This window comes from Phyllobates terribilis, unplaced genomic scaffold (genome assembly GCF_046119375.1).
Source record: "Phyllobates terribilis strain yellow unplaced genomic scaffold, ASM4611937v1 Scaffold_3__8_contigs__length_932513732, whole genome shotgun sequence".
NCBI lineage: Eukaryota > Metazoa > Chordata > Amphibia > Anura > Dendrobatidae > Phyllobates > Phyllobates terribilis.
This window is the reverse complement of record NW_027362763.1, coordinates 702843327-702856182: the sequence shown is the minus strand read 5'-3', so window position 1 is coordinate 702856182 and position 12856 is coordinate 702843327. Positions and strand designations below refer to the sequence as shown.

Below are 12856 nucleotides of genomic sequence, written 5' to 3'. Positions count from 1 at the left end.
ATATAAAGCATATTTACTCAGAGAAATTGACATTTTGCAGATTGGTTTCCACAGCGCCCAAAAAAAAAACCATACTGAATTTTATTTTTTTTTTGTGCACAAAGACACCAAATCCTCTTTGTGGAGGAACCTAGCCATAGATACATTAAAAAAAAATTGGAATACCATTCAGAATTTTTTTTTTTTTTTTTTAACTATTGTCATCTGTAGGTAATCTGTTTTTTATAAAGCAGTTAATATTTACAAGATCAAATATAGTTTCCTATATTAATCATACTATATCTATAAAAATCCAATGCTGTATGGTTGATATATTTGGGATCCCATATTTTTTTTTGTGCACTTAGACTTGAATGGGCGAGTCTCATCCCATATCATGCAGACACTGTCTGTATGAAGACGTCATCTGAACAGCCCTATTGAACAACATTGGTCTGAGTGCTGTCAGTTATTTCCATGGACAGCACTTAGACTGAAAATATGGTCAAGTGCCTTAAAAATCTCTTGTATAGCTGTAACAGGCCCCGATTACTAACGGCGGGGGTAAGACTCCGTTTTGATACAGTGATGCCACTGACAAGACAGACGAGCTTCAAAAGAAAAACGGTGGTAAAACAATAAGATTTATTGTAACAAAACTCGCCCCTGTTTAGATGGGGAAGAAAAGTGAATAAAATAAACAGTAAAATTTTTAATCCAACAACTCGTACAAAAGAATTATTTTATTTTTCTTACAAGGAGAACACCCACATATCCCTGGTTACATAGCCATGTCCAATTTTATTTATTTTTTTAAGTGGTCAAAAAAAAGTTGTGGAAAACTTTGGGGAGTTGTTTTTTTTTCAGTTTACTGAAGCAGTTTTTGAAGCATTTTGTAACTTTTTTGTTCCCCCTGGATCATTTTTTTTTGTAGCCTTTTCATCGGTCAGTGCCTAGTTTGAAGCCATTTCAAATATGTGACACGCATGTTTTTGTTTTTTTTTCCCCCCAAGGTGTTTTTAAAAAATAAAAAAAAACGGGAAAAACAACAAAGCATTGAACATATGAATACCTTTTAGGCATGTTCACACATGCTTCAAAATGCTAGTCAAAAATATCTGCTCCAAATTTCATTAAAAAAAAAAAAAAAAACCACACCTTCCTTTTGGATTTCGAATTGCTGTTCATACAGAGTTGTTTTTCTGATGAGGTTTTGAAAACTTTACCGGAGGGAAAACAAGAAGGGACATGACGCATAATATAGAAGATTGTCAAGATTGGAGTGGATTACAAAGTCACAGGACTGCAAAAAACAAAACATTGGAAGAAAAAAAAAAAAGTTCAAAAACCACATCATACTAAAATCTTTAAAAAAAAAATAAAAATAAATATTATATATATATATATAAATAAATAATAATGGGTTTCTGAGCAATGTGACACACAGAAAAATCCACAACAGGATTTTCTAATGACTATGGTCATCTGGTACATACAAGGTTATACCCCTAAGACTCTGCAATAAGTCCTGTAACAGCAGAACGGTCAATCACCATGATGTACGTGTACAACATGGTGCATAAAAATACTGCACATTCGGACACCAGCACATGACCTGCTAAGCTTTTCAGAAGATACCGTCTAGGACAATACATGGCCAACAGATATCTTAATTGTAAGCCGCTTTACCAACCATTGTCCAAATTTTGGATGGTTGGTAAATAGGGTCACTTCTAATTGTGTAATTACCAGCATTATATTTAATGGTCCGTAAACATCCGGTGGCCTGAGGGTTAATACAACATGTGATGGACTGGAGGACCCAACCACTAGGCATTGCGTGGTTATAGGGCTATAAAACAATCTATTTCAAGTCAAGAGACCCAAGGCCCGGGCTTACATCATAGACCATGAATGTTGGATGTGTAACTCTAACGAGCCACTTGGCCATGGCTAATTGCTAAGCCAGAAACTCCCCTACAGACAACTGTTTCAGGGTGTTTGCCCTTCATCAGTCTGGCTGGTTGAGCAAGACGCCCTAGCTGTCATCCCTGGCCATGTGGCAAGGCTTGCTTAAAGGGGGTTTGGGTCACTGGGACCCACACAGATTTGCAGAACGGGGCAAACGCTCGACTGCCGCTCCATTCATTCCCTATAGGGCTGATGAGAGCTGTGCAATGATTTTTTTCCATCAACTCCATAGAGAAATCTGACTTGTAAATCGGTGTAAAAATTCTCTGTTCTGCCGATCGGCGTGGGTCTCGGTAAATGATAACTTGTTTTCGGTGGACAAGCCCTTCATGTGTCAGACCGACTGTAGGGTAGCCACCTCACTTATGCCGAGAGTTTTCCTTCATTCTGGGGGGCAGCTAGTTTTCACCCTTTTGTTCCATGGATCAATGCTTATAAGACTCCATAATCTTCAACCAACATCTGATGTTGGGTGACCGTTTGGGTCTTTTATATACATCACAGCACTTTTAGAGATTTGGGAACACTAGGGTTTTAAAAAAAAAAAAAAAAAAAAAAGTTTGTGGTAGTTGACTTCTCTAGTGGAAACCGATTTAGGAAACTCCTCCGTTAGGGAGTTTTTGGAGGACTTTTTCATTTCCCGAAGAGGGTTAGAAGACTAGAAAAAACAATTCAGTAAAAACTTTCAATTTGTACAGTGCCTAGTTTGGAGCGTGTACTGATGGAAAACGCTCTAAAGGGGCGACATGCACTCCCCCCCAACCAAACATTTTTCAAAATCTGAAGCAGAAATTTTTTTTGAAAAAAAAAAAATACCATTTAAAAGACTGAACAAAGGAGTTTTACAACAAAATTGAATAGAAGTAGTATTTCAAACGATTTTTCATGTTTTTTTTTTTTTTTTCAAAGCAGACCCGCTTCCATAAACTCTGCCTGCACGTGCCATTACATGATTGGCAAGTTTAAGAAAGTAGAAAGGAACTGGAAATAAAATAGTTAAATAATTGCGTGAAAGTTAAGACAAAAACACAAGAAATTAAACTTGGCAAGAACTCAGTGTTTATTACATTACAAAAAAAAAAAAAAAAAAACTTTGCTCAACAAATTAGTTTTTTTCTCCCTTTCACTTACCGAGGGATAAATGAAGGACCAAAAAAAAAAAAAAAAGTACAAAAAGTTTATAAAAATGAAATATACACAGAACAAAAAACTTTTTTGGTCATCAGTTTAAAATCACAGCCGTAGAAAATACAAACGCTGCTAAACAAAGTCAAGTGAATGAGCAGGAAGGCCAATATACAGCAGAAATATAATACACTATAGTAACAAAGCTCATCCATACACACGGCTGCAAATATCACGTTGTGAAGTAGTTATGTTAAATTTTTTTTAATAAAATAATTCAGTTAAATCACTGTACATGAAAACAAAATGCATAGAATACATAATCTGTGCGCCCCGGGGCACAGAGGAATGTGAGGTTTTACATGTTACAATATAAAGAACCAGTACAAAAAAAATACTACATACTTTACAAATGTATAGACAGAAAAGCCAACAAATAATATTTAACTTAAAGTAGATAAGAAGTTCGGTGTATGGCAGTTTTCTTTCAACAACAGTGCCACCCTTGTCTGTAGGCCATGTCTGGTATTGCAGCTTTGGTCTAATTCCTTTAAATGTGGCTGAGCTGCAATAAGACATATCCTATGGACAAAACATGGAAATGGGTATGTACAGCATTAAAAAAATGTTTTTTTCCTCCCAAAAGTGCACCATACCTGCCTATAGGTTGGCGCGTTTTGCAGCTCAGCCCCATATACAAAAAAAAACAAAAAACCTTAACCGCAATACCAGGCACAACCTATGGGAAACTGTGGCGCTGTTTCCAGAAGAAAGCAGATCTAATTTTCTAATCCTGTACAACCCCTTTAAAGGCAAACCTATCAACGGGATGTCACCTTCCAAATTATTTATATTTGCATGTAGCCCTTTCCAGAAATACCATGAATTTGCCGATTCGTTCCTCTATTACTGAGAAATCAGTGTTTGAATTTATATGCAAATAAGACTGAAGAGCTATGGTAGATTTGAAGCCTCTGTCACTCCAGCTCTATTCCCCAGCCTAGTGCCTCCTTCTCCTGCTTGACTGACAACCTCTATAATGTTTGACTTCAGGCAAAGGAGCTGTTAGTCATCCAAGAGGAGGCAGAACTGGGTGGGGAATAGAGCTGGGGTGACAAGAGGCTTCAGATATGCAAATGAGGCTAAAGAGCCATTTGTAGATCTGAGGCCTTTGTCACTCCAGCTCTATTCCCCACCCACTTCCGCCTCCTCCTGCGTGACTGACAGCTCTTTTGCCTGAAGTCACACATCATAGAGGTTGTCAGTCAAGCTGGAGAAGGAGGTGATAGGTTGGGGAATAGAGCTGGAGTGACAGAGGTTTCAGATCTACACTCTTTAGCTTAATTTGCATATCTATTCAAAACACAGATTTCTCAGTAACGGAGAAATGGACCAGCTGTGTAAGGGTATTGTTGGACTCGTCTTTGATAGATCTAGATGCACATAAAAATAGTTTGGGGTGTGAAATCCTGCTGACAGATTCCCTTTAAGACAATTTGAAACAACGATTTCAGAAATATTGTTAAAATATGAAAAGAATTTTGCCCTTCCATTTTCTTTGGAGATCCCTTTGAAGTCAAGGTTTAGGATATTTGCCCAGATTTGCTCATTCCCATCTAGGAGAAACAAATGTAGAATATTCACATCCCCAACGGTGTCACCATGTTCCTGAGATCAGCTTTAGAGGGTTTTAAGTAATAATATTGATTAGAATTTTGCAGAGACAAATAAAAAAAAGTGTATATCAAAAAAAAAAAAAGTTTACACATTGCCACACCTTTTTGCCCCTTGACCCTTCTCTGCCCCGTGGCTCAATGTCTTAAGACCTGAATGATCCAAGACAGGTTGCTTGCGCAAACAACAGGCATATCAGCAGCCATTGGGCTTCATTTCTCATCATGGTCTAAGAAAGCCCAAAGTGTATTATTCACCATGTCAGCCAAGTGTTATTTATGACTTTTTTTTTTCTGTTTTATAGAAGTTTTTCCGCATGCAGATGAATTCTGTCCCAAAGATAAACTATAAGAAGTCTCTTAGAAACGTCAACAATTCTACCCATATTACACTCCATCCTGTTCCCAGAGTTATTAGAAAACACAAAGAGAACCCTATAACGCCCCACTTGGCAAAAAAAAAAATCTACATTTCACAAAATATAAATTATATTTGGCAATTTTCGACACATGGAAGAGATTAGATTACCCACCTCCCCTGCCAGAAAAAAACAAGTAAAAATAATGCACAGTATTAAAGAAAAAAACTTATCATAGAAAAGGGAAAAAAATAGCTTTAAATGGTACAAGGCAAAAATAAAACAAACATTTTAAATCATTCCAATTTGACAAGCAATGTAGCAAAAAAATAAAATAAAACAAAATACTTTGGTGGCAATTTTGCAAATACAGTAATACATATTTTTGGAGGGTTCTCAAACAACTTTATTTGTGATGTGTATCTGGTATTTGACGAGATCTTAATAGTTGTTGATATTTTTTTTCTGATTTATGGTAAATCAAATGTTTATGACTAAGTAAATGAAAATTCCACAACTTTTTAAACATTGTTTGATTTCCTCATTTTTTTTAAAGGCATTTGCTTGCAGTCAGTGTACAGAAAATTCCTGGTTTATATTCAAGGGTAATAAGACAATGCTCTGAGCCAAACATCAGCAGCAGCTGCACAAATCTTTCTGGTAGTTTGCATGTATCAGTTTCGAGTCCAGGCTGTTGAGCTCACAGAGCATGGTCTAAAAATTATCCATCTTTTATAGTCTAAAATCATGGAATCAGTAGAAATTTCCACAGTTTGTACAGGACTAAATTCACTTGCAAAGCTTTCTGTAATATTTTGTATTTCAAAAAGGGCTTATTCAGACAATATTTTTTATGCATTTTTATGTGTTTTTTTTTTGTTCAGGTAGAAAAGCCAGTGCTACAGTAGCAGCAAAAGTAATGAAAACTTAAAAATCTCATCCACAGGATGACTAACCAATTTCTTCAGTTTTTCTTTTTTTTTTTATTACTGCATTTTTCCCCAGTGTGATCAGAAAAAAAAAACACCGAAAAAACATGCAAAATCTGCACTGTGATTTTCTTGTTAGACATTTTATTCATGAAAAAAAAACCCTATAAAAGCAACATGTGTGAATATACCCAACATACACCAGGCAAATAAAAAAAATAAAAAAATGTTGTGACACATTTACTCAGGTTTTTTTTGTAAAAAACAAATTCACTCCCTTCCCTCCATAAAAAAAAGGCAAAATGATTGGCTACTATGGAAAACATTGCATTATATTTGTTTGCATTATTTTTCATAAATCTGACAATTGTGATGCAACTTTAAGGGGTATAGAGAAGCATATGAAATGTACAAAAAATGTTTAAAAATTCAATAAAAATAATAAAAAAAAAAAATGGCAAAACATACCTGCCCAAGCTCCGCTTTTATTTTCCCTGTGCAGTTTAGAAAACTAAGGCTGGGCTCTGATTGATGGCTATGGGCCATATATACGATCACCGATTCCGGATTATAAATGGCTTAAGGTGCATTTTTCATGTATACTAACTATACAGCAGGTTATAGACAAAAGTATATATTACTAGAAATAAAAAAATTAAGCATTCTTTTTGCATATAAACTAGTGCACAATATTTATAATACAGAAGAATCTTTCGTACAGTTGCAGACTTCTGTGTCGGAATAAAAAAAAATTCAGGCATCAGATTAAAAAAAAACAAAAAAACTCAACCACTAAAAAAACATCATACATCATTAAATGTGGTTCAATAAACGGTCCAACTTTTTACATAAATTAAGAAAAATAAATTAACTTATTTCAATTAAAAGAAGAAAAAAAAAAAATGAATAAATCAGATATTAAATACAGGGAGGACGCTGTTACGCTATTATATCAGTCTGGAACTTTCAAGAAACTGGATCAGAACTTGGTAGACAAACTTATACTGGGCGATCGTCTGAATCAAGAACATCCTTTGTTCCCGGAGATGGTTCAACATCATTGGGATCTCAATTTTCTAAAATAAAATAAAAAATATATATATTAAAAAACATACATAAAAAAACAAAACCAAAAAAAAAAAAAAACACACTCAACATTGAAATTAAATTTTAACAACCGGAAGGAAAAGTGGTTGGAATTATGGAAACCACAGGATGGATAGATAAAAAGGTTTAAACATTTTATTTTTTAAAAAAAAGCCAAATTGTAAAAACGTACGCAAATCAAGCACCATACCTCATCGTGTTCAAAACAACGCATCATTAGCTCAGTGAGAATGACCACGCCGGTTCTCCCCACACCGGCCCCGCAGTGAACCAAAACCGGAGGGTTGCAGTGGCTGCTACTGTCCAGCACGCTGTTGGCGAGACGCCGCACAGACTGAATTTCCTCTAGGTACGCTGGAAGTAATAAAATATATTAAAAAAATAAAAATAAATAAATAAATAAAATAATAAAAAAAAATCAACCTGAGTGAGCAGAATTCTTACATAAAAACCCTCGACTTTCCTCTGGGCATCCATGGTCCGGCCAGTCCGTGAACTGCAGATGCCAAACAGTCCGTTCTTCACCCGACAGGAGATGCTTGATCTTTAATCCGGTGGTTGCATAGCAGCCAGAATCTGTACGGAAATTCGTGGTAACTTTAAATTTTCCATAGGTCGCAGAGTTTTGTTTGGCCCCCCGTTTAGGCCAGTAACGGTGACCCTTGGCTCTCGCCTCCTCCTATAAAATATACAGATGCAGATTAACTGAAGTACGGTATAGTTTTAATGGTGTCTTTGATAATAAAGGTGGGGAGGCAAAGAAGTAAAAAAAAAAAAAAAAAGCATCCACAACAAACTATATACAGCATTAATGGCAATTACATTTTTCCTTATAGGGCTGGTTACACATACATGCATACAGTGGTGGCCAAAAGTATTGGCACCCCTGCAATTCTGTCAGATAATACTCAGTTTCTTCCTGAAAATGATTGCAATCACAAATTCTTTGGTATTATTATCTTCATTTAATTTGTCTTCAATGAAAAAACACAAAAAGAATGGTCCTAAAGCCAAATTGGATACAATTCCACACCAAACCTAAAAAAGGGGGTGGACAAAAGTATTGGCACTGTTTGAAAAATCATGTGATGCTTCTCTAATTCGTGTAATTAACAGCACCTGTAACTTACCTGTGGCACCTAACAGGTGTTGGCAATAACTAAATCACACTTGCAGCCAGTTAACATGGATTAAAGTTGACTCAACCTCTGTCCTGTGTCCTTGTGTGTACCACATTGAGCATGGAGAAAAGAAAGACGACCAAAGAACTGTCTGAGGACTTGAGAAACTAAATTGTGAGGAAGCATGAGCAATCTCAAGGCTACAAGTCCATATCCAAAGACCTGAATGTTCCTGTGTCTTCCGTGCGCAGTGTCATCAAGAAGTTCAAAGCCCATGGCACTGTGGCTAACCTCCCTAGATGTGGACGGAAAAGAAAAATTGACGAGAGATTTCAACGCAAGATTGTGCGGATGGTGGATAAAGAACCTCGACTAACATCCAAACAAGTTCAAGCTGCCCTGCAGTCCAAGGGTACAACAGTGTCAACCCGTACTATCCGTCGGCGTCTGAATGAAAAGGGACAGTATGGTAGGATACCCAGGAAGACCCCACTTCTTACCCCGAGACATAAAAAAGCCAAGCTGGAGTTTGCCAAAACTTACCTGAGAAAGCCTAAAACGTTTTGGAAGAATGTTCTCTGGTCAGATGAGACAAAAGTAGAGCTTTTTGGCAAAAAGCATCAACATAGAGGGTACAGGAAAAAAAAGAGGCATTCAAAGAAAAGAACACGGTCCCTATAGTCAAACATGGCGGAGGTTCCCTGATGTTTTGAGGTTGCTTTGCTGCCTCTGGCACTGGACTGCTTGACTGTGTGCATGCCATTATGAAGTCTGAAGACTACCAACAAATTTTGCAGCATAATGTAGGGCCCAGTGTGAGACAGCTGGGTCTCCCTCAGAGGTTATGGGTCTTCCAGCAGGACAATGACCCAAAACACACTACCAAAAGCACTGGAGACTTCTAAGGTGGCCAGCAATGAGTCCAGACCTGAATCCCATAGAACACCTGTGGAGAGATCTCAAAATGGCAGTTTGGAGAAGGCACCCTTCAAATATCAGGGACCTGGAGCAGTTTGCCAAAGAAGAATGGTCTACAATTCCAGCAGAGCATTGTAAGAAACTCATTGATGGTTACCGGAAGCGGTTGTTCGCAGTTATTTTGGCTAAAGGTTGTGCAACCAAGTATTAGGCTGAGGGTGCTAATACTTTTGTCTGGCCCATTTTTGGAGTTTTGTGTGAAATGATCAATGATTTGATTTTTGCTTCATTCTCTTTTGTGTTTTTTCCTTGCAAGCAAATTAAATGAAGATAATAAGACCAAAGAATTTGTGATTGCAATCATTTTCAGGAAGAAACTGAGTATTATCTGACAGAATTGCAGGGGTGCCAATACATTTGGCCACCACTGTACATACATATGCACACATATACACACACACAGCATGCAGAATTATTAGGCAAATGCGTATTTTGATCACACAATACTTATTATACAGGTTGTCCTACTCCAAGCTGCATAGGCTTGAGAGCCAACTCCCAATTAAGTAAATCTGGGGATGTGCATCTCTGTAATGAGGAGGGGTGTTGTCTAATGACATCAACCCCCTATATAAGGAGTGCTTAATTATTAGGCAACTTCCTTTCCTTTGGCAAAATGGGTCAGAAGATAGATTTGATGGGCTCTGAAAAGTCCAAAATTGTGAGATGTCTTGCAGAGGGATGCAGCAGTCTTGAAATTTCCAAACTTTTGAAGCGTGATCACCAAACAATCAAGCGTTTCATGGCAAATAGCCAACAGGGTCGCAAGAAGCGTGTTGGCCAAAAAAGGCGCAAAATAACTGCCCATGAATTGAGGAAAATTAAGCGTGAAGCTGCCAAGATGCCATTCGCCACCAGTTTTGCCATATTTCAGAGCTGAAACGTTACTGGAGTATCAAAAAGCACAAGGTGTGCGATACTCAGGGACATGGCCAAGGTAAGGAAGGCTGAAAAACGACCACCTTTGAACAAGAAACATAAGATAAAACGTCAAGAATGGGCCAAGAAATATCTTAAGACTGATTTTTCAAAGGTTTTATGGACTGATGAAATGAGAGTGACTCTTGATGGGCCAGATGGATGGGCCAGAGGCTGGATCAGTAAAGGGCAGAGAGCTCCACTCCGACTCAGATGCCAGCAAGGTGGAGGTGGGGTACTGGTATGGGCTGGTATCATCAAAGATGAACTTGTGGGACCTTTTCGGGTTGAGGATGGAGTGAAGCTCAACTCCCAGACCTACTGCCAGTTTCTGGAAGACAACTTCTTCAAGCAGTGGTACAGGAAGAAGTTGGTATCGTTCAAGAAAAACATGATTTTCATGCAGGACAATGCTCCATCACATGCATCCAACTACTCCACAGCGTGGCTGGCCAGTAAAGGTCTAAAAGAATAAAAAATAATGACATGGTCCCCTTGTTCACCTCATCTGAACCCCATAGAGAACCTGTGGTCCATCATAAAATGTGAGATCTACAGGAAGGGTAAACAGTACACCTCTGGGAACAGTGTCTGGGAGGCTGTGGTGGCTGCTGCCCGCAATGTTGTTTGAAAACAGATCAAGCAACTGACAGAATCTATGGATGGAAGGCTGCTGAGTGTCATCATAAAGAAAGGTGGCTATATTGATCACTAATTTTTTGGGTTTTTGTATGTCAGAAATGTTTATTTCTAAATTTTGTGCACTGATATTGGTTTACCTGGTGAAAATAAACAAGCGGGATGGGATTATATTTGGTTTTTATTAAGTTGCCTAATAATTCGGCACAGTAATAGTTACCTGCACAAACAGATATCCTCCTAATATAGCCAAATCTAAAAAAAAAAAAAACCACTCCAACTTCCAAAAATATTAAGCTTGGATATTTATGAGTCTTTTGGGTTGATTGAGAACATAGTTGTTGATCAATAATAAAAATAATCCTCAAAAATACAACTTGCCTAATAATTCTGCACACAGTGTATATACACACATATATTATATATACATACATATATATATATATATATATATATATATATATATATATATATATATATATATATATATATATACACACATACACACACACACACACAGGGTGGTCCAAAAGTAGGTGAACAGAAAATAATACCATTTATTCTGATTTATATATAAAATTATATTTACTAACACAAGCATAACATTGACAATTAAATTTTATTCTGAACAATAATATAAAAGCCCTTAAAATTTATCACCGCAGGGGCTCAAACTGTTTTCCATTACAATTTGCACAGCTTTGGAGTCGCCTCTTACGCTTCGACAAACTTTTTTGCACAAGTCTCTTTGGGTATTAATTTCTTGAAATGCATCTCTTATTGAATTTTTCAAGTCACTGACACGTTTTGGTTTTCGACTATAAACTTTGTCCTTGAGTACTCCCCAAAAGAAAAAATCCATTGGGGTCAAGTCTGGTGAACGTGCCGGCCAATCAAGTGGGCCTCTTCGGCCAATCCATTTATTAGGAAATGTTTCATCAAGATACTCGCGGACCACTCTTGAATAATGTGGAGGGGTCCCATCTTGTTGGAAATAAAGGTCATTTGTATTAGGCTGTTGCTGTAACTGGGGAACAACTTGATTCATTACAATTTCGAGATACTTATCTCCTGTGACTGTTCCATCAAAAAATATTGGTCCTAAAACACCAAAACTTGAAATACCACCCCAAACATTGACACCAGGCTCATTTAGTTGTTGCTCTAATGTTAAATGCATGTTCTCATTATACCAGTAAATACAATTATGTCTGTTAATATGGCCGGATAATGTGAAAGAAGCTTCATCACTCCACATAATGTTATCTAAAATCACTGGATTTTGTTTGATAAATCTCCCCCTTCATAACCTTATTACACTTTCTGTCCACCTACTTTTGGACCAGTGTGTGTGTGTGTGTGTGTGTGTGTGTGTGTGTGTGTGTGTGTGTGTGTGTGTGTGTGTGTGTGTGTGTGTGTAAAATATATATACACACACACACACACACACACACACGTATGTATATATACATACATATATACACACACATACAAAAAATGCAGAGGTAAAAATTTATAATAAAAACACACACACATTTGCGTAATAAGCATCATGTATACTAACATGTGCACACTGACCAATTCAATGGAGCTGTCCAGATGACAATTTTCACATTGACCATGACTACATGTAAAAGGAAAAAAATAATTCTGCATGCAATATTTTCTTCTGTGAATCGGATGAGACTCGTTTATTCTAATCTACGAGGGTCCAAACCCTCCTCCCCAGTAATGTTGCAATATTACCACAACTGGTTATCGCCCAAATGTCACCAGAGTCCTACCTTGAGGCCGGTTTAACACATCCATGAAGTGTGGACCATTCTTAGATCGGAAAGATCAATGGACGAGTTTCCCGACCTGAGCCAACGGCTTTACAGGCAGATATGAAGCAGTCAGCTCAGGTTGGGAGACTCGTCGATCAGCAAGGACCTCTGTTCCAAACACAAAATATGAAATTGACCTTTAAAAAACAAATTTTTTCCCTTGCCTAGTTATAGCTCCCTATATTACAGCATTGGTAATATAAACCTATTAAAGACTAAACAATAGGGTGA

General features: G+C 37.3%; 1 protein-coding gene across 1 annotated transcript in view; it reads right to left on the bottom strand.

Moving 5' to 3' along the window:
* Positions 1 to 3323: 3323 nt before the first annotated feature.
* PTPN14 (protein tyrosine phosphatase non-receptor type 14) overlaps positions 3324 to 12856 on the bottom strand; it is a 93415-nt gene continuing 83882 nt past the window's right edge. Inside the window, exons 17-19 of the mRNA XM_073671957.1 lie at positions 7588 to 7822; positions 7334 to 7497; positions 3324 to 7112 (exon numbers count right to left, since the gene is read on the bottom strand). Of these exons, the coding sequence (XP_073528058.1) occupies positions 6984 to 7112; positions 7334 to 7497; positions 7588 to 7822 (528 nt within the window). The 3' untranslated portion in view covers positions 3324 to 6983. The remainder of the gene's footprint in view (positions 7113 to 7333; positions 7498 to 7587; positions 7823 to 12856) is intronic.